This window comes from Anabas testudineus, chromosome 7 (genome assembly GCF_900324465.2).
Source record: "Anabas testudineus chromosome 7, fAnaTes1.2, whole genome shotgun sequence".
Taxonomy (NCBI): Eukaryota; Metazoa; Chordata; class Actinopteri; order Anabantiformes; family Anabantidae; genus Anabas; species Anabas testudineus.
In genome coordinates this window covers 388,530-413,381 of record NC_046616.1, presented here as the reverse complement: position 1 = coordinate 413,381, position 24,852 = coordinate 388,530, and the positions used below count along the sequence as shown (strand labels likewise).

Genomic DNA, 24,852 nt, shown 5'->3' with positions numbered 1-24,852 from the left:
GCCTTCTCCTGAAAATAGGTGAAAGTGACTCTACCTGGCCATCAAAACAATGACCTCACACAAGTTCATCGTAACGTGGTGACATGAAACTGATGAGCCCTAACCCTAACTGAAGGAGCTACTCCGACTGTTATTGGCTCTTGCTGATGGCGCTATAGTAGAATAATTCACAACAACAAGCTTGATTTGTTTCTGATCAAATATATAATTATTATAAAACTGTGAATAAACCACAGACACAGTTTCTTGTCACACATGCAGGAAACAAACCACAGTCAACACAATCAAATCCAACCATTAAACATGAACTTAACAATGGTTTTCCTTTCTTCTGTGAGGCTGCAGGAGATTTGACAGAGACACAAGGAGCAAATCAATTATCATATTGATTATTTGGCACTGAATAAAGTGTTACCCCAGTTACATCATGCGTTGAATTGATTTAACAGACCTGTTTTCAGTTTAGTGAAAATTCACCTGTAAGTCTGATAAATGAGTAAATGATAGATGATATCATCCAATAGATGATACTGTAATCAGGGGTTTATCAGCTGAGTTTCCTCCTGAGGTGGAAGCTGCTGTAGAAATAGATAATTAGCAACAATATAATGTAAAATACCGTAAGCATGTTCATTTCCAGACTCTGTAATATGATATGTACTATCTGTAAATATATACTGAGGTCCCTCCACTGTACATTGGTGGGGACTGTGTTAAGAGGGTGTCAGACTTCCGCTTCTTGGGGGTCCACATAGAGGAGGATTTAACCTGGGGAGTACACACCTCTGAGCTGATAAGAAAGGCCCAGCAGAGACTGCACTTCCTAAGGGTACTTAGGAAGAACAACATCTCCCAGAGACTGCTGGTGTCCTTTTATCGATGCTCTATTGAGAGCATCCTCACGTACTGTGTGTCTGTGTGGTTCAGCAGATGTACAGTGGCTCAGAGGAAAGCTCTCCAGAGAGTGATCAAAACAGCACAGAGGATCACCGGTTCCCCTCTCCTCCCTCTAGAAGAACTTCACAGTTCCCGCTGCCTCAAAAAAGCTCAAACCATTCTCAGGGACACTACACACCCTGGACACTCTCTCTTTGAACTGTTGCCATCAGGGAGAAGGTTCGGGTCCATCAAAACTAGGACTGACAGATTTAAGAAAAGCTTTTATCCAGTAGCAATAACTACATTAAACACTGTAAAGAACGGACTATAGAAACTAGTACTGTAACTGTGACAGTATGCTCACTTGTGGGAGTGAGAGCTGGTCCGGAGCACAATGTGATGTTCTTTGATTACTTGAAGGGTTGTTTGTGTCTTATTTTGTCTTTTGACTGTCTCTGATTATTTATTCTGTTTTTTTTTTATTCCTTTTCATTCTATATATATATGGCACAGACTGGTTGGCACCTTAATCTCGTTGTACGATGTTGCAATGACAATAAAGTTTATCTTTATCTTTATCTTTATACACGTTACGCTATGAAAATCATAGTTTTCTACAGTTTTAACAGTTTTTCAAGGCAACTTTTGCTAATAAACGACCATCAGCCTGGAAGACGCTACATGAGTTTCGTCTGTGTGATTAGCCTAGCTTAGCACAAAGACAGGGAAGCAGGGGGAAACTGTTAGCTGGCTTAGCACTAAGACATGTGCTAATTTACAGAGTCTGGGAGAAAGATAAATGCTGTTTACCAATAAAGTAAATTATAGTTTACCAAAATAACACAATATGTCCTAAATCGATAACATCACTTAGCTGGATTTGAATCTGAAAGCTCCTGCTGATTATAAACTGTTCACAACACAGCTGAAGAGACTCAGAGACCAGTCAGATGTGGTCCGCTTTCCAATGTGGGCCCAGATCTGATTCATATCAGAGACAGAGAAAGACGGAGCTCGGCCAGACGACGGAAACGTTACAGAACGTAAGAAGCTTCTATAAAGCAGTCGGGCAGACACGACAGGATTACTTCATTTCAACTTGTCCTTAACAGGTCAAACATCTGGTCCCACTTCTCGTTCTAGTCTCACTGGAACTAGTTAATCTGTTATATAGACACTTCACACAAAGACTACTGGGATGTTCAGTACATGGTGTCAAATCTTATCTTGTCCCGTTGTTTTTTTGGTCTTCATTCACCGCTTTTCGTCCTCCTTCTCTGCGGTCTCCAGTTAACCAGGTGATGATGATGAGAGGAGCAGGAGGGACGTGATATTTAGCTCCTCCAGGAGATCGGGAGGAAACAAAACATCCCTGAAGGGGAAGAAGCGTTGAATGTTTGTGTGAAGAGCTGGAGATGGAGAGTGGAGGTAGAAGAAGAGACTCACCTGGTGACATCATGCTGACATCAGCAGACCTGTGGTCACTGCAAACAGAGTCCCGTGATTAAGCTGTGACATTAAAGGTTTGTCAGTGCAACTAAACCTCATGTCCCCCAACCCCCTCCCTCACCGTCCTTGGCATCTGGTGGCAGCAGAGCGTCCTGTCTGTTGGCGAGGACAAATGCCAATGTAGCCAAGATGGCGGCGTCCAAAATCCCCAGGATGGCCAGGATGTAGGCCCAGTGGACTGAACAGTTACCTGGAGAGAAGCTGCCCACCTGGAGACAGAGACATCAACACAGGTCAACTGTCTTTAATACAGGATCACAGCAGGAGCTGGATTCAACCGCTGGTCGGACGTTCAGGGAACTTTAACCGACTCACCGAGTCTCCACACAGAGCTCTCATCTCTGGACTCTCCCACGAGTCTGGAAACAGAAGACAAGCCAACGCCAGACAGAAACCTGAGGAGACCGAGACAAAGACTAGTGACGGCAGAGTCCTCACACAATCAGCAGTGTCCAGCAGAACCAGCTACTGACCCGCAGTGAGCTGCAGCCAGGCGCAGATCTTGTAGACAGTGGCAGCGCTGCAGAACCTGAAGAGACACAGACAGAGGACGCTGGTCCACACGGCCCACAGAGACACTCCCACCAACACTGCCACGGACTGGAAGGACGCTAAAGGAGAAAGGCTGGACAGACTGCCACGACAGTCTGGGACCGGCCGGTCCGAGTCCACACACACCTGACAACACAGGGACAGGGGCAGGTATTAACAGGTTCAAAATATTAAAGGCTCGGTTCGTCTCTCCAGGCGTCTCCTCTCACCTCAAACAGTCCCAGGGTGCCGCTAACATGCGGGGACGGTCCTGTCCCATGGTGATGGACTTCTGCAGTGCCAACCCACGACGGCTGAACCAGGACAACCACCTGGATGATAGCAAAGCAGAGCGTACAGACGGCCCAGAGAACACCCACAGCCCGGGCGCTTCGGATGAACTCGGTCTGGTAGAGACGAGAGAGGTCGGCGAGGGGGGGCGACACCGACATGACTGACAAAAAGACGGAGACAAAGAGTCAGAATCAGAAACCACTGTCAGTAAAACCTGATCCTCAGCTAAATCCACATCCTGGGATTTTAGGATGTCTAACAAACATCCCAGTCATCCTTTCACATGGATCACGTTCTTTTCTCTCTCTTCCACTCAGGCCAACCGGTCGAGGCAGATGGCCGCCCACTCTGATACTGGTTCTGCAGGAGATTCCTTCCGTTAAAGGGAGTTTTTAGGTTTTCTATATAATTCAGTAATAAAATAATACAACCACATTCAAATTAATATAGTCGCTGGGTCATGTTACCATCAGCCACTGTTCACTGTCTGGTTTATCACAAGGAGTCTTCAGGGATCCCTGAGTCCGGACCCAGTGATTCAGGGTAGACTGCCGCCGCACATGTGCATCAGGAAAACATTTCGTTTTAATTCACATTAAAAACCTGAAATCTCTCCTTTACTAAAGTCCTCCGGTCCCGAACAAACGGTCCGGTTCACAGAATCACTGCAGCGGATCCAGGTCCAAAGGTGAATTGTACACGACCGAGCGTCCGTGAACATCTCACAGACGGAACCAGGCCGGAGTCTGGACCGGGGTCTGGACCGGTCACATTTTACGTTAACGCGTTTTAAAGAGCAACGAACGGATCCGGTAAGAACGACCCGCTGAGACCCGAGAGAAGGAAAAACGGAACAAACCTGCGGCGGGAGGAGGTCCAGCTGTCTGTCTGCCTGCCTGTCTGTCTGCAGGATGGGAGGATGGAGGACGACGGCCGCTCCACGGACCCGGATGTGGATCCGGTTCTGCAGAGAAAAAACGAAGATGTGAAAAATTCAAATGAAGGAGACGCTGAAACGAGGGACAAAGAAAAACCGAGATTTACCTGAGAATCAGCAGGAGACACAGGTGAGAGCTGGGACAGCGCCACCTGCAGCCCAACAGCGGAACCACCTGTGTGTACTGACGTCAGAGTACTATAACATTTGAATACTATAACATTTGTGTACTTCATTAAAGTAACTCTGAGCAAAACACTTCAACCAACAGAGTATTTTATACTGTGCTCCAAAGTATCTAAAGTGTACGTGTTGTACTTGTTGTAATATCACCTTTGTTTAAAATGAAGATAACAGTTTGTACTTTTACTTAGGTAATTTTATGTTTTTTAGTCATTGATGGAATTTAAAGTACAATTACACACTACATTTTTACCTTAAAACATTGTAGTAATATTTGTTTACTCTTTCTACAGTAAGTACTTGAACACAGTATTTAGGACAAAGTCATTTAGTTAAATTCAAATTAAAGTGTAATAACATTGCTTTGGCTCAGTACTAGTAGATTTCAGTAAATTATACTTCATGTCAGTAATACTGTACATTACTACTGAATGCAGGTCTTTGATTGTAGTAGTGGTACTTCAGTAACAGATTTCAGGAGCAGTTCATCACTACTACATTACCCAGAATGCCTTTCACACAACTAAAGACACACTTTCGCTCAGGTCTTCTGTTCAGCGTCTTGATTTTAAAGTGAGACTAAACTTTCTGTTGAACAAATTGAAAGTGTCTACTGAACCAAATATGTAAGATGAGGTTTTATCATGTTTATCCTGACGCTGCTGTTGAACGACGTATGAAGCTTTGCAGAAGAACGACATCACATTGATGTTTAATGAAACTCTGATACAGAAGCAGAGAACAGGATGTGACAGCACAGAGAGCAGCTGACGCAGCACAAACATCTTTAAGCTCAGGTGCAGAAATCAAACGTACCTGTAGAAGATTTTAAACTATTCTGGGACAGAACCCGTTTCTGAAGTTTAACTCTTATCTTCCAGATAAGCTTGACACAGTTTGGCTGTAGACGATGATCAACAAATAAAACTTCTGAATCAACTTCCACCTAATTAACCAAATTAACAATTAAAACATTTTTTTCCATGTTTGTGTGCAAATTCAATTATTAGCACAATTAGCAGTGTCTGACTTTCTCCATCTTTTTCAGAAATATCCTCAGAATTTACATAAAGAAAAACAGAAAGTTACCAAACAGTTAAAGAGGTGAAATCAGTTTGTGCTCAAATGATTTATTTGACTGAACTTTTTGTCTTAAACTGCAACGGTGTTAAAATGGCACATTACAAAATAAAAGTCATGCGCCATCGCCTCCTCATGGTGTGACTCAGCAGCTGATCAGTCACTAAAGGGACAATCACAGATAATTAGTACAAATACTGAGAAATAAATTAAATACAAAGTGAAACTGCAGATTTTAGTTTTTTTGTTTAAAAACGAAATGTGCTGCTGCACAGGATTTTCAAAATAAAAGTGTCTGCTGATGACCGGTCACATTTTCAGGGAATTGAACAGACAACCTGTGATGAGTTTTAACAATGATGATGATGATGAAGATCAGCACCATTCTGAAGTAAAAATTCTAATTTAAAACACAAAATCTTTGTTTTTCTTTTTGTTCTGTTTTCGGCAGTTGTGGGACACTGTAGACCTCACTGGGTTCAACTACGATTCCCACAAAGCACCACTACTGCTGGTATCCATGGAAACACACCGTACAATCACACCCATCTAAAGTAAGACAGACAAACAGCTCCAGCTTTCTAGTTTTTACACGGTTTCTCCTCTTCATCACCTCCTCGTGCTCTCAGCTCCACGGAGGGATCTCCTCTCCGAACTTGGCGCCGTGAGCGGCGTTTTTAGCTTCATACAGAACCTGAACACAGAAACGAGACATGTCAGTGTGAAGACGAGTTCACGGTTCAAATTCGGACGTTAATTAGAGAATATTAGTATTTATCAGCTGTTACATTATTATGTTCAGATGCTGTCACCTCATCTCAGGTAGGTTCAGGTAGGACTTACCTGGTTGTGGATGTAGGCCTCACACAGGTAGCACCACACGGAGAGGTCAGCGAAGCTCAGGACCAGAGGATGTTCAGACACGACGCCGTGAGTCACCATGTGCTCGTTAATGTAACGCCCACAGAACACCTGAGGACGGCAGAGAGGACAGGTGAGACTCTATGACATCATCACTAACAGCTAAGACTCTATGGCATGGTCACAGTAAGACAGGTGACCTGGTAGCATGTGAGACAGATCCAGTTCTCAGCATCAGAGCCGCAGTCCTGACACGGCAGGAAGACGTCAATACCTGAGAGAGGGACGGGCTTAACGGCGTCCAGGTGAGGACACCAGGACAGAGGATCAACCACGTACAGAGTGGACTGAGGACAAAGAGACAGGCTGGTTAAAGACAGACAGGTCAAAGAAAGACAGGTCAGAAACAGAGAAACACTTCAAAGACAGACAGACAGGTCAAAGACAGACAGACGGGTCAAAAACAGAGAGACAGGTCAAAGACAGTTCAGAGACAGACAGACATATCAGAAACAGACAGACAGAGAGAATAAAGACAGACAGGTCAGAAACAGAGAGACAATTCAAAGACAGACAGACGGGTCAGAAACAGAGAGACAGGTCAAAGACAGACAAGTTACTGACTCCGTCTGTCTGTCCCCCCTTCAGCTCCAGACTCATCTCAGCCTTCGACCAACCACATGCTCCCTCCGGCTCTGGCTCCGCCATCGCTCCACCAGCAGCGTCGTCTCCAACGGCAAGTGCCTCAGAGGCTGCCATGGCAACAGCCTGTGAAGAGTTATTACCATAAACTTATTACACAGATTGATGAGAGGAAAAAAAACAGAAATACTGTGTTGCCGTGACAACAGATGGGTGGTGACTGAGTGAATGTCTTCCACCGACCAACACTCAGACTGAGTCTTTTCGGTACAGAGTTTGGAGCTTATCACATGTTGTAGGTTAGGACAGTAAAAGTGTTTCTGCAGGTCTGACAGATGAAAAGATGCTAAAACCACCATGACATCATAAAAACTAAGGGAACTGAGGGTTCACACCTACAGGATTTAGTTCGATTAAATCGGACTCAAGTTCGTTTTCCCTCTTAGTGCGGTTCGTTTTGTCCGGTGTGAACACGGTAATCACACTCGGGTTTGCACCAAAACACCGCACCGAGACCCCCAAAATGAGGTGGTCTCGATCGGCATCACTTAGCAAACTCTGGTGCGGTCCTCCTGGTGAGAACGCGTACTGAACCAAAACAGGACCAAACGCTATGAATCACATGATTTGAGGGCTTTGGGTAGTGTGTAGATTTTACTTTTTTTTTGTTTGTCCACCAAAAACATGCTGTCTGATTAATGGAGGACAAACGTGGAGACGTGAGGAGGTGACGTGTCTCACAGACACCAGGTCTGATGTAACGTAACAAACAATAATCAGCAGGATCAAGGACCAACCTGTGTTAACATTCATAGTGAACTCATCTCTCTCCTGTCACACAAACGTACAGTAGAACAACACTTCACCTTCTTCTATATTTACCTTTTCTGTTCCCGCGGCAGAAACATCTGACCAATAAGCGGAGAGGACGTTCTCACGTAGTTTCAAGTGACGTGTTTTGGTTCGTTTGGATTTTTACTGTGAAACGAAAACGAACCGAGAAGAAACTGCTCCAATGTTACAAACTCATCAACTGATTCGGACCAAAGCAAACGAATTAAGGTGGGAAAGCGAACTTAATAATCACCTCATAGTTCCATATTTTCCCAGCAGAACTCTCCGTTCTCAGGCTGCAGGTTTATTTGTGGTTCCTAGAGTTTCCAAATGTAGAATGAGAGGCAGAGCATTTAGCTACCAAGCTCCTCTCCAGTGGAACCAGCTCCCAGTTCAGGTTCTGGAGGCAGACAACCTCGCCGGTCTGTCCGTTTCTGACCTGTCTGTCCGTTTCTGACCTACCTGGTCCTATCTTAAAATTAAAACCATCAGGAAAGTGAGACCCCTGTTGAAGTAACGTCAGCCCCAGGTCAGTCCTGCTGTTTTCTATATTTATTTCCATTTATCAAACTGACCCATTAAAGCAGCTGAATTCTCTGTGATCAGCTCCTGCTTGCAGTGTGTCTTGGACAAACTGACAACAATCACTGTTTACAAAGAAAACACTGAAGTTTACTGAAGCGGACTGATGAGAAGCTAAAACTATTTTTTGTGTCCACTCACCTGAGGCAGCGTGCTGTCTGCTGATTGGCTCTGCTCAGGTTTGGCTGCTCTTGATTCCACCTTGACTTCACCTTCACAGGTAACCTCTGGACTTAGACGGACCTTTGGCCTCGCCCCGCCCACTGGAGTGGATGTAGCAGGAATTTGACTTATGTCCAAACCAGCCAATCCCTGAGTGAGCTGGTCCAGGGTGCGCTCCATCTGATTGGATGACAGCAAACAAGTGGAGACACAGATACAGGTGTTTTTTTTATAGAATTAAATCATATTTCATTCTCATTAACTTTTTTAAATCTCTGGGTTTCTGACCAATGTGTCCTCCGGTCCTGTAGGAGGCAGTGGTTTGTCGGACTTCCTGCCTTTCCCTTTAGAACTGCGTTTACCACGATGCTTTGTGGAGGTCAAGGACACCCGTACAGACTCTGGGACTGAAAGACAGCACAGGTAGTTCAATAAAGAAATAGTTCCTATATACAATCAGTTAAACACTAGATAAAGAAAATAAATTAGAATAAAAAAAAAACAAAAACACTTTGAATAAAACTTGGAACAAATCAAATACAATAAAACTGAATTATGAAATAATTAAACACGATAAACTAAAAACTTAAGTTAAATCGAATTAAGTTAATAAAAATCTAGCTAAACACAACCAAACAACAAAGAAACTAAAGACAAACATGAAATAAATTCTGAACTGACTGTGAATCCTCAGCGACCTCCAGTAGGGGGCGTGGTGACGGATGACCTCGTTGATTGTTGCCACAGCACTTTGATGAGGAGGGGGCAGGGGGGTCACCAAGGAGGGAGGAGGGTCTCCTAGCAACACGCTGGTGCACATCGCCATGGCGTCAGAAATGGACGACAGGTTGTAACCTCCCTGAAGAGAGAGACAGGTGAGCTGCGCTGTTTACGCTTCAGAACAGTCACATGTAAAAAACAAAAAGGGCTTCAACACTTAGAACATATTTGTTTTCAGTCCTGGGGACTACGAATAAAACTGGTTCTAATTCCTACATGGTTCCACTGTGAAATCATAATGTTATGGGTATACCCCCAGCCTATCAGCGCACATAAAGGTTGAGATGATGTCAGATCCCAGTGCAGGTTCGGGAGCCAGACACGCTCTCTACATTTAAGACTAGACTTTAATCTTTCCTTTTTTATAAAGCTTATAGTTAGAGATGGATCAGGTGACTCTGAACCATCTCTTACTTCTGCTGCTATAGGTTAGTCTGCTGGGGGACCTCTACTGATACACTGAGCTCCTCTGCAGGTATCCTCCTCCTTGGAGCTGTATATATCCAGAGTCCAGTTACTGGTCCTACCAACCTGTCAGTGTTTCTGTGCTTGTTCTTGTTCTTGTTTTTGTTGCCTGCTGTTCTCTTCTCTCTCCTCTTTCCACTCACCCCAGTTCGTTCGAGGCAGATGGTCGCCCACTATGAGCCTGGTTCTGCTGAGGTTTCTTCCTCTAAAGTGAGTTTTTCCTCTCCACTGTCTCCTGGTGCTGCTGAGTTGGGGTGTTGGGTTTTCTATATAATTCTGTATCCAGTTCTATTCTGTAAGGTCTTAAACCTTAAACACTGTAAACTGCCTTGAGATGATTTCTGCTGTGATTTGGCTCTTCACAAAAAACAAACAAACAAAAAAAAAACTTAGAACTGAATTGACTTGATTACTGGACTTTTCTGGGTTCTGTCTTTGTGAGCAGCTTCAGTCCTCTTTAGGATGTGGTACCAAATCAAGTTCTCGTTAAACCTCACCCCATGTTGCTTCACATCACTACTCACCTCCAGGATGAGAAGGACCCGCCCCTCAGCCAGTGACATCAGCATGTGTGTAAGGTGGGCGTATCCCTCTGGGGTCACATGATACCCACCCAGAGGATCCCCCTGAGCTGCATCAAACCCGGCGGACACCAGAACCAGGCCAGGGTTAAACTGTAGAGAGAGGACCAGCCAATCAGATCAACTCCATTAGGTCTAGCGGACGTGTGCGTGTGTGCTGTTACCTCTGTAGCAATCGGCATGACAACATGGTGAAATGCAGCGAGGTAGTCAGAGTCACCCATCTGTCCTCCACTCCAGGCCACATTGACATTAAACCCCGCCCCTTTGGAAACGCCCACACGATCGGGGGCGGCATCCTCGGAAGAGGGAAAGAACGTCCCGTTGTCATAGCGATGAAGGGAGATGTACAGTACACTAGAGACAGAGATGGTTCATCATCACTTCACGTAAATTTAAACTCCACCTGACGAATAACATCACCTCATTGTCCTCACCTGTCATCATCCTCGAACATGTGCTGTGTCCCGTTGCCATGGTGAACATCCCAGTCCAGGATGAGGACTCTCAGTGGCGCATCATGTGAGATTGTCTGGGCGTGGCGAGCAACGAGCGCTGCCGTGTTGAAAAAACAGAAACCACAAGGAGAGTCTCTCTCTGCGTGGTGACCAGGGGGGCGGACGATCGCTACGCCATTACTCACCTGAACAGGTAAACAGTTTTATTCATGTGGTTTCTAATATTTACGTTTTACATTCACACTGAACTAATGTGCCACCTGATATGCAGTATTGTGCAAAAGTCTTAGGCCACCATTATATTTTTTTAGTTTGGCACTTCTATTACAACCATATACATATTTATTTCTTAGTCTCTTCATTAGAATACAACTAGAGCACATAGGACATACACTGCCCGTCCAAAAAAAAACACCTGGATTTTAACTAAGAAAACAGGAAATTAGATCATTTCTGCATGGATGATTGTGTTTCAGTTATTTAATCCTAACTGATGCAGTGAGTAGCTTCTCATTTCTTAGACAACCATGTCTGAAGACACATCCTGTGGTTGAGGAAAAGATGTTCATCTGTTTCAGAAGGGTCAAATTATTGGAATGAATCAAATAATAAATCTGAGGAGATGATGAAACTACTAAAACCGGGTTAAGAACTGTCCAATAGAAGAGGGTCATGTGGTCTGATGAGTCCAGATTGACCCTGTTCCAGAGTGATGGAGCATCAAGGTAAGAAGAGAGGAGGTGAAGTGATGCACCCATCTTACCTAATGTCTACTTTACAAGCCTGTGGAGGCAGTGCTATGATCTGGGGTTGCTGCAGTTGGTCAGTTCCAGGTTCAGCAACATTATGTGTTCAAAGAATGAGGTCAGCCGACTACATGAATCCAGGTTATTTAATGGATTTTTTCTTCCATGATGACACAGGCATATTCCAAAATGACAATCACAGGATTCATCTGCCTTAAACTATGAAAGAGTGGCTCAGGGAGCAGGACACATCATTTTCACACATGGATTGGCCACCACAGAGTCCAGAACGCCATTAAGAATCTATGGGATGTGCAGCATCCGACTCTCCATCATAAATACAACTCTCTCTGAACGAGAATAAATAGTAAATTAAAACTAAACATGTTCCAACTAAATATTAGAGTGTGTATCTTTTTGGACAGGCAGTGTATACACAGTATTAGAAACGCCAAAATATTAGGAAAAAAAACTGCTTCAGCTAAAGTGACAAATATTGTGTGTGACCTCTTTAAGGAACAAGGAGAGGTCAAATAAGAAATGAGAGACCAGATGAGAAATTTGATGATCAGTTTCTTCTGTTCATAGACTTCAGCTCAGCATTCAACACCATCATTCCCCAGCAGCTGATTGGGAAGCTGAGCCGACTGGGTCTGAACACCTCCCTCTGCAACTGGATCCTGGACTTCCTGACTGGGAGACCCCAGTCAGTCTGGATCGGGAACAGCATCTCCAGCACCACCATGCTGAGCACTGGGGCCCCACAGGGCTGTGTGCTCAGTCCACTGCTGTTCACTTTGCTGACTCACGACTGTGTAGCGATGCACAGCTCGAATCAGATCATCAAGTTCGCTGATGACACGACTGTGGTGGGTCTCATCAGCAAGAACGACGAGTCAGCGTACAGAGAGGAGGTACATCAGCCCTCAGCCTGGTGCAAGGCCAACAACCTGTCTCTGAACGTTGGGAAAACTAAAGAGATGGTTGTTGACTTTAGAAGAGCAAAGAGTGACCACTCTCCACTGAACATCGATGGAGCGTCAGTGGAGATCGTCAAGAGCACCAAATTTCTTGGTGTCCATCTGGAGGAGAACCTCACCTGGTCACTCAACACCCGCTCCATCAGCAAAAAGGCCCAGCAGCGTCTCTACTTCCTGAGGAAGCTGAGGAAAGCCCATCTGCCGCCCCCCATTTTGACTACATTTTACAGGGGAACCATTGAGAGCATCCTGAGCGGCTGCATCACGGCCTGGTTTGGGAACTGCACCGTTGCGGATCGCAAGGCCCTACAACGGATAGTGAGGACAGCTGAAAAGATCATTGGAGTCTCTCTCCCCTCCATCACGGACATTTACACCACACGCTGCATCCGCAAGGCTACCTGCATTGTGGACGACCCCACCCACCCCTCACACCCAATCTTCACACTTCTGCCATCAGGGAAGAGGTTCCGGAGCATTCGGGCCCTCACAACCAGACTTTTGAACAGTTTCTTCCCCCAAGCCATCAGGCTCCTCAACACACACACAACAAACTGAACTGAGCACACACACTCGCTAGATTTGACATGTTTCCATCTTTCAGTTGTAAATTGTATTCATTTCCGCTACTGGTCGCTGCTGTTTTGTGTTTTGTGTTCTGTTTTTGCACTGTCTTCTGACGTCTGTCTGCACTTTTTCTTTGTGTTCTTGCACTGTTTGCACTAGGTTGCACAGGATGCACTTTATGTGTTTTGCTAGGACAACTTAGCAGTCCTCAGCCCCATGTTTGTCTTGTTGCCGTTTTATGTAGCACCATGGTTCTGGAGAAACGTTGTCTCATTTCACTATGTACTGCTTCAGCTATATGTGGTTGGAATGACAATAAAGCTTCTTGACTTGACTTCTTTGAGAGACCAGAAGTCTGGCAAGGACCTGGCTCAACATCTGGCAGTTTCACTGGGATCCCAACACCTTCCACAGTCTGAAGAAGCTTGATCAGGAAAGTGTTTTTGTGGAAAAATAGCAGCTAAGAAATCACTCTTTGTGTTTCTAGTTGTTCTATTGGAAAAAAATAAAAAATAAATAAATATGGTCGTCATAGCATTGGTAAAAATACAACAAAGCCAGACTTTTGCACAGTACTGTATCTGCAAATAGCATGTCTGTTTAAGTGTGTTACCTGTCCTTCCAGGATCTTGTCCACAGCGTTGAAGCAGCCACCTGCAGCCAGCTGAGCCGACTGGAAGCTCTGGTTGTTGATGTAGATAGAATTGAAATCTTCTCCCAGTTTGTGCAGATCTCTAGGCTTCATCTCAGCTGTGGCCTTCATCTGCTCAATATGCTGCACACTGAACACACACACACACACACACACACACACACACACACACACACACACACACACACACACACACACACACACACACACACACACACACACACACACACACACAGTGTCAGAGAGCCAACATTTACCGTGAGTCCCATAAAAATTCCTCTTTTAATATTTTCACAGCTTCATCTGTGTTTTTATAAAACTTCTGAAATGTGATTAATTACCTGTGACAGACGGACAGCTCCTCCTCTGTTGCTAAGCGAGCTGGTATCCGTTGACAGCGATCAACCAATCCCAGCTGCTGGTGTTTGGAGAAGATTTTGGAGATTCTTTGCGGCTGCTCTGGGTGATGTCTGCAGAGACGCAGCAGGATTATTATCGCACATCATCATGTTTACAGAAGCAGCACAGACCAGGTGACTCACCTATCCCACATGTTCAGGTGCTCCATCATCCTTTCGTCATAAACTAGACCTGTTGTCGTGGCAAAAGAGGGAGTGGGGCTTGCCTGCTTGGAGTTGTCCTCATTGGCTATTGCTCTGAGAACCCTGTCCTCAGACAACTGGATGCCTTCTTCACATGCAACAGGAGAGGCGATCATAAATTCAATATATATATATATATATATATATATATATATATATATACATACATACATACATACATACATACATACATACATACATACGTAAATTCTATGATATATTTGTAAATTGTTAATGTCACAGTCAGGGAGGAGACGAATGGGAAAGAAAATGTTTGAGTTTTGTAAAACCTGCGAGACAAACAGGGAAGAAAAGAGATTTTTTCTTTAGTGTTTGATTATTGAGAGAAAAGCTGCTGAGCTAGGAGCTCATTCCACCATCGTGTGACCACTGAGCTGAAATACTTTGGGCTGTTTCTATGTGGTGTAGGGACTAGATGTTGTTTGGCAGAACTCAATGGGAGAGAGGGATTGCAGACCTGGATCGGGGAGCTCAGGTAGGAAGGTGCTGTTGAGCAAGTGACTGTCAGAGCTTTGAACCTGATGCAGTAGCTACATGAAAGTACTGCTTCTTTTTGGATCATGTGCACATGGCTCAGCTGGTCACCCTGTTAGTAGGGGGGATGCTGTGTGTGAGTCTTACCCAGAACTTGTAGAGAGGCCCAGTGTGGATACAGAGCAGAGATGGTCTGAGAGATCGACTGCAGAGCACTGACAGAGAGAGACAGGTGAATCCCATCATTATGGAGCATGCCAAGTTGGTATCACTGCAGCAAACATGTGATTTATGTTTACTGAAAATGAAAACAGGCTCATATCATGGCAGATCCTGAACCTGTTTTCATGGTTTTCTATTTTAGTGTGAGACTAAGTGCCCTGTTTCTGTGGTTGTGGAATGGTACTGTGGTACTGTTTCTTGGCTTTTGCCTTTCCACAAAAAACATTTCTGGTCCAGCTTCTTTAGGCTGCAGAAGGACCAACTTGGCATCCACATGAAGCTGCCAGATGCTGAACCTTGCTGGACCTCTGATCTTTCAAAGAAGAAACTCTGGGAAACTTCTCATTAGATCTTCCACTTCTGTTTTTGTCATTTTAGCCACATAATGTTAAAACAAACATGTTTATTCTGATATTTTTGTGTATTTTATCACTGTGAACATATTTCCTATGAACACTAGCTGTATTCTAATCATGTGACTACAATAAAAATAGGTTTATAGTTATAACAGCACTGTAAAAGACAAATGTAAAGGTGCCTAAGACTTGTGCATAGTACTGTAAATGGTAAATGTTCTGCTCTTATATAGAGCGTTTCTAACTAACTGGTACTCAAAGCGCTTTTACACTGCGTCTCATTCACACTCACTCTGCTCTACAGTTGACCCGACTCACCGGGGCAACTTGGGGTTCAGTATCAGTATAACACCCAAGGACAATTCAACATGTTACAGTAGGAGGAGCCGGGAATCGAACCACTGATCTCAAGATTGGCAGTCGACCTCTCTACTTTCTGATCACGGACACCTGTGAAAATGGTGTCTACGGATACCCACCCCCTCCCAACAGAACAGGTGTGACTCAGGTATTACCTGTCAGATGGAACGGTGGGCGGAGTCAGAGGAGGGCATGCTCCCCCCAGCAGAGCTCTGACACAAGCTGCAACTCCCTCTGCTGTTGACTGCAGGTTATAACCTCCCTATAAACACAGAGCCCATGTCAACTTTTTACTAAACATCTTCATACCTGATAAAAATCACAGACAAATTTCAGTGAGCATCGTGTTGGTTTCACTCCTCGGAACCCATGTATGCTGAGCTCCCTCTGGGGATATTATAGTAGTAGTATAGTATATATATCATAATTTTATATAAAATAAAGGAACTAAAGCTCCAGATTTTTTAATACAACTTTCACTCACAGTCCTGCAGAATAATCTACAACATCTCCAGCTGCTTTCATAAAATATACAAAACTAACATCATCCTTGTTGTTTTCATCCACACAGAAGTGAAATTAAAAGTTACCATAGATGTGGGAGATGTGAGGGCTTCAATTTTAAAATGAATCAAGATCAATCAAGAAAAGCAGGTGATGCAGTGTGTCAGCAGCTGGAGGTGGATATTATAATCCGTAATGTAAAAAATATTCACCCCTTTGGATGTTTCATCCTTTTACTGACATTATAATCAATCATGGTCAATAAAAGTTGAAGGCTTTGACAAAGAAAATTCAGAAAAATACCTCATTAATGCCAGAGTGAAAACAGGTTTTTACAAAATAATGTCAATAAATAAATAAATAAATATGTGAATAGGTGAAATCAGTGTTTGCATTAATATTTCCCCCCCTTCAGGTCCGTATTTAGTAGATGCATCTTTGGCTGCAATCACAGCATGGAGTCTGTGTGGATAGGTCTCAATTAGGATTGAACATCTGGACACTGGAATTTTTGCCATTCTTCTTTGTAAAGCTGCTCAAGCTCTGTCAGGTTGCGTGGGGATCAGGTGTGAACAGCGCTTTTTAAGTGAATCCCCAAATTATCTATTAGATTGAGGTCTGGGCTTTGACTCAGCCACTCCAGAACATTAACCTTGTTGTCGGTAAACCATCTGTGTAGCTTTCGCGGTATTGCTTTAGGTCATTGTCTTGCTGGAAAACAAATCTTCTTGCCACCGTCGCCCTCGGCTTGTTCATCAGGGACAATCTCATTTCATGATTCATACACATTCACTGTTCATGTACTGTTCTTTGGTTGTGTAAAGCTGCTTTGTGACGATGTCAATTGTAAAAAGCGCTCTACAAATAAAATTGAATTGAATTCTTCCAAGCCAGAGTTGTCTTGCCGACTGAATAAGATTGTCCTCCAGGATTGTCCTGTTCATCTTAACCTCTACCTCAACAATCCTTCCAGGACGGGCTGCCAAGAAGCATCCCCACAGCATGATGCTGCCACCACCATGTTTGACAGTGGGAATGGTGTGTTTGTGGTGATGTGCAGTGTTTGGTGTGCTCCAAACATAGCGTCTTGTCTTATGGACAAAAAGCAACATTTTGGTCTCATCAGACCAAAGAAACCTCTTCCACTGGACCATGGAGTCTTTCACCTGCCTACTGGTGAACTCAAGTCCGGATTTAACAGGAGTTTTCTTCAACAGTGGCCTTTTCCTTACAACAGTTGTTGTATGTACAGTCTCTCCTATCTCAGTTGCTGAAGCTTGTTCCTCCCTCAGAGTAGTCATCGGTGCGTTAGTGGCCATGGTGTAACGGTAGCCAGGAATACTGAATAACCAATGCAAACACTGATTTCACCTTACATATTTTTATTTATTGACATTAGTTTGTAGAAACCAGTTTTCACTTTGACATTAATAAGGTATTTTTCCGATTTTTTTTGTGGAAATGGAATTGATTTGAATTGAATTGAATTGAATTGAATTATATACGTGTGTAACTTAACGAGACTTATGTCGACACATATTACGAAGCTCGATCATCACGTTAACATCAGGTTAATCCAAGAGTTTTACCTCGAGAGCGAGAACGAGTCGACCTTCACCCAAACTCATCAACATGCGAGTTAGGATGTGGAAACACTGAGAACTCACACACATCTCCCCCTGCGTGTGCGCACACACACACACACGCACACACACACACACACACACACACACACAGGAAATATTTTACAACACTGAACCATAAAAATCATGAAAATCATCCATCACTGATCTCAGGTCTATTATTACCTTCTGATCTCCAAGTGCAGCATCAAATCCGGCACAGACCAGAACCAACTGAGGCTGAAACTGACACACACATCTAGTTAATGGATATATTAGAACTACCTATAATGGATCCAATGTTTGAAACCATGGTTTTTGTGCTTCACAGTGTGCGGTATTTCCGCATTTCTGTAGACATACGTCAGTCATCTCTCTGCACTGTTTATCTTCTAATTATAACTTCAGAAGTTTCCTTTTTTCTCCTCCTCGAACATCATGCTGCTTAAAATTATTCTGAATAATAAACACAGTTTTTCTCTGACTTGTTCGAAGAAGGTTAACATCACCAATTTCTGATCCAAAATTTCTAGATCTTTGAATTTGCAAATATTGTTAATGTTAGCAGCTGGTTAGTGTAGTGGTAACATCACCGCCTCCCATGTGGGAGACTGGGGTTCGAATCCCAGCTGTGGCCTAACACCAGTAGGGGTCCTTAGGCAAGACCTCCTCACGCTGCCCTGCCTACCCTTGTAACTTGTAATGACTTGTAAGTCGCTTTGGATAAAAGCGTCTGCTAAATGACTAAAATGTAAATGTAAATGTTTGAAGTTGAACAGCTCAGAACCAGACGTCTCGTCCTCCACCATAATATTTGTTCTCATTTCATGTGAGCTGCACATCACAGCTAAGCGCAACTATAATCTCTGTAACCTGTCTGTTGTCGCCTCATTTCTACTGCCTGGGTTTAGTCTTGATCGTGTGTGCTTCTGTCTTGTGTATGTGTGTGTGTTACCTCATAGGCCACAGGCAACAGCAGCTGCTGAAAGGCAGCGATGTAGTCTGCGTCGGTCATCCCTGTCTGAATAAAACACAGGATGAAGAAGTAAAACTGCAGTGTTGTGTACTAAGGTTGAACTGAGAAAAAACAGCTCTAATGGTGAAATCATCATCTCTTCATCAGTTTTTGCTGAATTTGATTCAGCAAGAACATTGTTGGTGTTTTTGTTGTAGTTTCTCGTCATCATGGCTGCCAGTTTATTGAGAGTTGTTTCACATACACCTATGTTTCATTTGCTTGTGATCAAACATCAAATATCAGGAATCTGCAGCTCCCCATCATCAGTCTGAGACCAAAGATTTACAACTGGTCTGTCAGTTCACAGACTCGTATCTACAAATCTCACAGAAATTTAAGACAAGCAGGTGAAAGTGTTCTTCACGAGGTCCAGTATTCTCACCATTCGACTGTTAAACTGAAAATGATCTCAGCTTCACTACACTCAGATCTACTGTATTTAGATCAATGGCAGAAAAATTAGACTATTTTCTAAAGAGAGCTCACTGTAGCAGGAAATCCAGTAACACCTCCAGATCAGTAGGACTCACCTTGTTCCAGGGCAGGTTTATGTTTCTTCCTTCAGCTCGTCCGCTGCCGACACACTGACTGTCCGACTCTGGGAGGTGAGGCCAGAAGGAGCCGTGCTCGTACCTGTGGACGCTGAAGTACAGGACGCTACAACACAGACAAAGAGACGGTTTAACTTCACTGATCTGACCTCTGTCAGTAGTTTTCAGGAGGGGGAAGAGCAGCTTACCTGGGGTCTTCCTGGAACAGGTACTGGATGCCCTGACCATGATGAACATCCCAGTCCACTATGAGCACTCTGACAGAGAGAAAACATGTCAACTGCACAGTCCACAGGACTCAAACAGTCTTTACATACCGGGTAAAGAAAACAGGTGCTTTATGAAGAGGGACAAAGTGAGGAGTGACACCACTAGTTATTGTCCTTTGTTTGTCTCTTTATTCTACAAACTTAACTATAACCGTATTAACCAGAGAAGTCAACATCAGGTTTTCATTTATCAGACGCATTTATGTAAAGCGACTTATAAGTAAGGTACAAGGTACAAGGCAAAGGCAGGGTAAGCGTAAGGAGGTACTCCACAATGCAGTCTGATCCTGACCCTCCCCCTCTAGTTAGTCCAAATTAAATCAGTGACTAAGTGAAACATGAGCTGGTTCCTCCTGAATCAGAGTTACTGTTTTTCATATGAGCTTTATCAGATTCACTTATTATCTGATCTGAATCAAAGAAGAACTGGGAGAATGAGACTGACATGGTGGGATCCTCTAGAGTGAAGACAACTCACTCTGTCAGATTTCTTCAAAGTCTCTCTTATGCAGCAGCTGCAGGCGGCAACAGAACACTGGAGTTCAGTGAAACAGGATCAGATTCGAATCAAGATTATTTAGGATAATACTGGTGCTTTAATATTTGAATGTTTCATCCCATCGTGGATCCTCTAATATTAACTTGATTCAGTCATTTTATAATTTCTAGTGCACATACCTGACTGACCAGCTTTGTAAGAATTGCGTTTTTTCCTTTGTTCTCTCTGGCTGTTCCAGTTCTTTAGCTCCCACATCAACCAGCAGGTGGCGCTGCTGCAACAACAACATGATCCCTCTGTGGGATCCCACCCTCCACACTGAGACGAGAAGCAGAGTGTGGGTGACAGGTGTTATTTACCTGTTGAAACCCCTACCTGCTGACTGAGTGCCTGGTCTGAGCATGCCGAGCTGCAATCGCCACGTTGTTGAAGACCGAGTAACCGTCGGCCTTATTACACTGAGCGTGATGACCTGGAGGTCTGAAACAGAGAAGAGACACACACACAGGTGTAACTGCTCTGTCGTACTCACGGCAATGCTGCTGGCGAGGAGGCACCTGAACGCAACACGAGAGGCTGTAGTTGTTACCTGATGACAGCGAATCCGTTCCTAAGTTCAAAAGTCATCACCTGATCAACCAGCTGGAGGACGGAGCCCACTGCTAACAAAGACACCTGGAAAGTCTCCTACACACACACACACACACACACACACACACACACACACACACACACACACACACACACACCAGGTTAGAACCAGGTTGGGGTTTTGGGTTTAGGTTTGGGTTGAAAAAGTAACATGTTCTTACAGGATGAAGATAAATCGAGTCATATTTCTCTGACAGAGTTTGGAGTTCACTCTCTGACATCGTCTGGGTCGACCGCATCAGGTCCACATAATGTTTCCTGCAAACACACAACCAGTCCGATCAAAGAACAAGAGATTACACTAAGTCATCTCAACACAGGGTATGGGAGTGTACGTAGTTAAATGTTTCTGTGGACTCACATGTGAGAGAGCAGCAGCTCGTCTTCTGTAGCTTCTCTGGGCTGAAACGACACACAACTGGTGAATGAAAAACAGGATCCGGTTTGTTATATGATGATGTAAAAACCCAACAATCCCAACAATTTTAAAAATCACTTTGTGTCTCATTCAGATTAAAGTGATGCTCATGTGTCAAGTTCTGTTGGTTGTCTTGTACAGTATGTCCATGCACAGACAGACACGAACCTCCACCCTGATGCACTGAGACAGCAGCTCTTGTCTCTCCAGCTCCTTCATGATGGATGTCACTCTGTCTGGACTCTCTGGGTGACTGACAAACAACACACAGACAGCCAATCATGTTAAAGCAAAAGCAACTGTCACTGTGTCAATAAATGATCAAATGACAGAAACTGATTCAAATCATATCATACTTCAAGGTGAAATGGTTCTGTGCTGTTACCTTGGATCCCACAGGTTCTTATGATGGCTAAAGATGTCAGAGTAAATCAGACCTGTACCGCTGCCTGCTGGTCTGTTCGACAGATCCTGCGCACACACCACACACACACGCACACACACACACATGCACGCACACACGCACACACACACACACACACACACACACACACACACACACACACACACACACACACACACACACACACACACACACACACACACACGCACGCGCACACACACACACACACACACGCACGCACGCACACATACGCACGCGTTTTTTATTTTGTTTAGTTTAGTTGTCACAGTGAGAAGCCTCACTGACTGAGTCACATCTCTAAGCCTTTGATGTAAGACCTAAATCACAGACTATTTAAGGTTTAAGACCTTACAAATTAGAACTGTATACAGAATTATATAGAAAACCAACAACCCCACTGAGCAGCACCAGGAGACAGTGGAGAGGAAAGACTCCCTTTGCTCCCTTTATCTCTACATTTAGTCATTTATTTCATCCAAAGCAAACAAGGCAAAATATCTACGCCAAGGAGAAGAACTTCAGATTAAAGTGCTCTAGGAAGAACTGTTTCTGTTTTATAAGGTATAAGTGCAAGATTTGTTTAAAGACCATCACATTCATTCACAGAACTTAATAATGAATTTAACACTGGTAGAAAAAAACAAATGACACAAAATCAGCTACAAAGACATAAAATGACAGAATATAACATGATCCAACATCACAAGTAATCACATTATACCTGATCTGTAAATAATATATCTGTTTTCTCTCGGTTTATTCAGAGCACGAAACTAAACACAGACAAACAGGTTGTTAGTTTACCAGCGCCTGCAGTCTGTCATTCAGCTCCTCCTCTCTCTCCTCTCTCCTCCTCTCCATTCTTCCTCTCCTCTTCACCTGCTGAATGTGTCCTCTTCTCACATCCGCATTTCCTTTACTGCTGCTGCCCTGAAAACAGAAACATGACAGTTTAATTCAAATATGCGTCTCCTGATGAAAACGGTTTCTTTCGCTTTACTAACGTGTCTGTCTGAGATACAACAGACAAACCTGAAACACAGACACTGAGGACAAAACGTTAAAGAGGACGAACTCATCTGGGTCTCACTCAGCCAACTGAGAAAAGTGTAGAACATTGATTTACATGAAACTTTCTGCTTTTGAAAAGCCGTGAAGTGGAACGGGACACAGGTCAAACTACAGCTCAGGTCGATGATTTACAGTTTGTCACTAAACAAAAACACTTGTTATGTCCAGTTCTACCCAAACTGCACTTTCTGTGGTTCATGAGGTATTCAAGAGCCCTCAGTGTATCAGTAGAGGTCCCCCAGCAGACTAACCTATAGCAGCAGAACTAAGAGATGGTTCAGAGTCACCTGATCCATCTCTAACTATAAGATTTATAAAAAAGGAAAGTTTGAAGTCTAGTCTTAAATGTAGAGAGGGTGTCTGCCTCCCGAACCTGAACTGGGAGCTGGTTCCACATGAGAGGGGCTTGATAGCTAAAGGCTCTGCCTCCCATTCTACATTTGGAAACTCTAGGAACCACAAGTAAACCTGCAGTCTGAGAACGTAGAGTTCTGCTTGGAAGATATGGAACTATGAGGTCTTTAAGATAAGATGGAGCCTGATTATTAAGGGATTTATAAGTGAGGAGAAGAATTTTAAATTCAATTCTGAATTTTACAGGGAGCCAATTCCAGTCATTCCAGTAATTCCAGTCAGAACTCTGGCTGCAGCATTTTAGATTAACTGGAGGCTCTTTAATGAGTTATTGTGACAAACTATTAATAATGAATTACAATAGTCCAGTCTGGAAGTAACAAATGCATGGACTAGTTTTTCAGCATCACTTTGGGACAGGATGCTCCTAATTTTAACTTTAATGTTTCTCAGGTGAAAAAAGGCAGTTCTAGAGATTTCTTTGATGTATGAAGTGAAGGTGATATCTTGGTCAAAGATAACTCAGAGATTTCTCAGCTGCACGATCCACTTTCTTTAAAACCTCAGTTCACAGTTGATATCTTCACATTTTCCTGAAGATTTTGCTTGTACAGTTAACAATCCACAGATCCATGAATGATGGAAGCAAAAACCCTGAGATTGTCAAACTTTCCGTTTCCAACCACACGTTTACAAACCTGTGTTGTCAAAATCAGACTTTTCGACTCAATTTTATTTGTATGGCGCCGAATCACATCAGAAGTTATCTCAAGGCACTTTACTTTGATGGTAAAGATTTGTCCCACGGCTGATTGTCATCACTTCAAGAACGTGCACCGCCTTAAGCTACACCAGTGTCTTCTTACCTGTGGTCAGCACCTCTGCACACAGTAGGTTACCTGTGAACATGTGTTGTATCCAGACACATCGTAAGAAACACAAACATTAAGTCGCTACGTTTCTGTCAGACGACTTTCATCAGACATTTTTTATGTACGTTTGCTTTTTCCCCTGCACACCTGTCGGTTTACAGGTGTGCAGAGTCGACTCCTGTTCATTTTCACTCTCACCGACCTGAGGGGACAGACGAGGAGATCTTCTGACCGACTTAATTCCGGATCCCGGAGGATCTGGTCCAGACTGCATCTCCGATTCACCCCTGTAATTCAAACATTGTTGGTGTTAATATTAGATTATTCGTGTATTTTCTCAGCGTCAGTAAATCGACAGATTCCCTTTTTGCTAGGCCTCATAAAAGAGACGGAGGTTGCTGAAGTTGTGAAAAACGAAGATTTGAACATGCGAATTCACTGCGAGAAACTGAGCTGAGCTGACCAATTAGCCTCCGTTAACTCACTGATGTCTGACGACATTTCATTGAAACGCTGAGACTGAGAAAAGAATTGGACTGAAATTAATTTTGACTCACAGTTTCTTCTTTGTTTTGGTTCCTGTCTCCGCTGAGCGCCAACTGACGTCAAAGCGGGGCGACGGAGGCGCGGACAGGTGACGTAACATGCGGAGTACTGCGATGGAAAATTATATAAATATATATATATATACAAATAAATAAATATTTATTTATTTATATAATATTCATATGGATATTATACAAATAAATAAATATTTATTTATTTATATAATATTCATATGGATATTATATAAATAAATAAATATTTATTTATTTATATAATATTCATATATATGTGTGTG

At 43.5% G+C, this 24,852-nt stretch overlaps 2 protein-coding genes across 2 annotated transcripts; both read right to left on the bottom strand.

The window, feature by feature from the left end:
* Window positions 1–1,679: 1,679 nt before the first annotated feature.
* lhfpl4b (LHFPL tetraspan subfamily member 4b) lies at window positions 1,680–4,907 on the bottom strand. The gene is made up of 8 exons (XM_026367644.1): window positions 4,258–4,907; window positions 4,073–4,177; window positions 3,150–3,373; window positions 2,862–3,066; window positions 2,704–2,783; window positions 2,450–2,597; window positions 2,326–2,363; window positions 1,680–2,251 (listed from the first exon to the last, which is right to left on the bottom strand). Exons 3-7 carry the CDS (start codon window positions 3,369–3,371, stop codon window positions 2,335–2,337), a joined length of 684 nt encoding a protein of 227 aa, XP_026223429.1. The 5' UTR covers window positions 3,372–3,373; window positions 4,073–4,177; window positions 4,258–4,907; the 3' UTR covers window positions 1,680–2,251; window positions 2,326–2,334.
* Window positions 4,908–5,029: 122 nt separating this feature from the next.
* hdac6 (histone deacetylase 6) lies at window positions 5,030–24,661 on the bottom strand. Its single transcript, XM_026367643.1, has 29 exons — window positions 24,569–24,661; window positions 24,214–24,298; window positions 22,519–22,644; window positions 21,676–21,761; window positions 21,459–21,543; window positions 21,234–21,274; window positions 21,034–21,130; window positions 20,811–20,908; window positions 20,597–20,701; window positions 19,642–19,710; window positions 19,433–19,559; window positions 18,840–18,905; window positions 18,071–18,130; window positions 17,852–17,941; window positions 15,914–16,020; window positions 14,968–15,035; window positions 14,266–14,413; window positions 14,065–14,193; window positions 13,685–13,853; window positions 10,758–10,963; window positions 10,485–10,677; window positions 10,264–10,413; window positions 9,176–9,353; window positions 8,783–8,901; window positions 8,474–8,674; window positions 6,899–7,042; window positions 6,475–6,621; window positions 6,257–6,385; window positions 5,030–6,107 (listed from the first exon to the last, which is right to left on the bottom strand). Exons 1-29 carry the CDS (start codon window positions 24,655–24,657, stop codon window positions 6,039–6,041), a joined length of 3,381 nt encoding a protein of 1,126 aa, XP_026223428.1. The 5' UTR covers window positions 24,658–24,661; the 3' UTR covers window positions 5,030–6,038.
* Window positions 24,662–24,852: the final 191 nt, after the last annotated feature.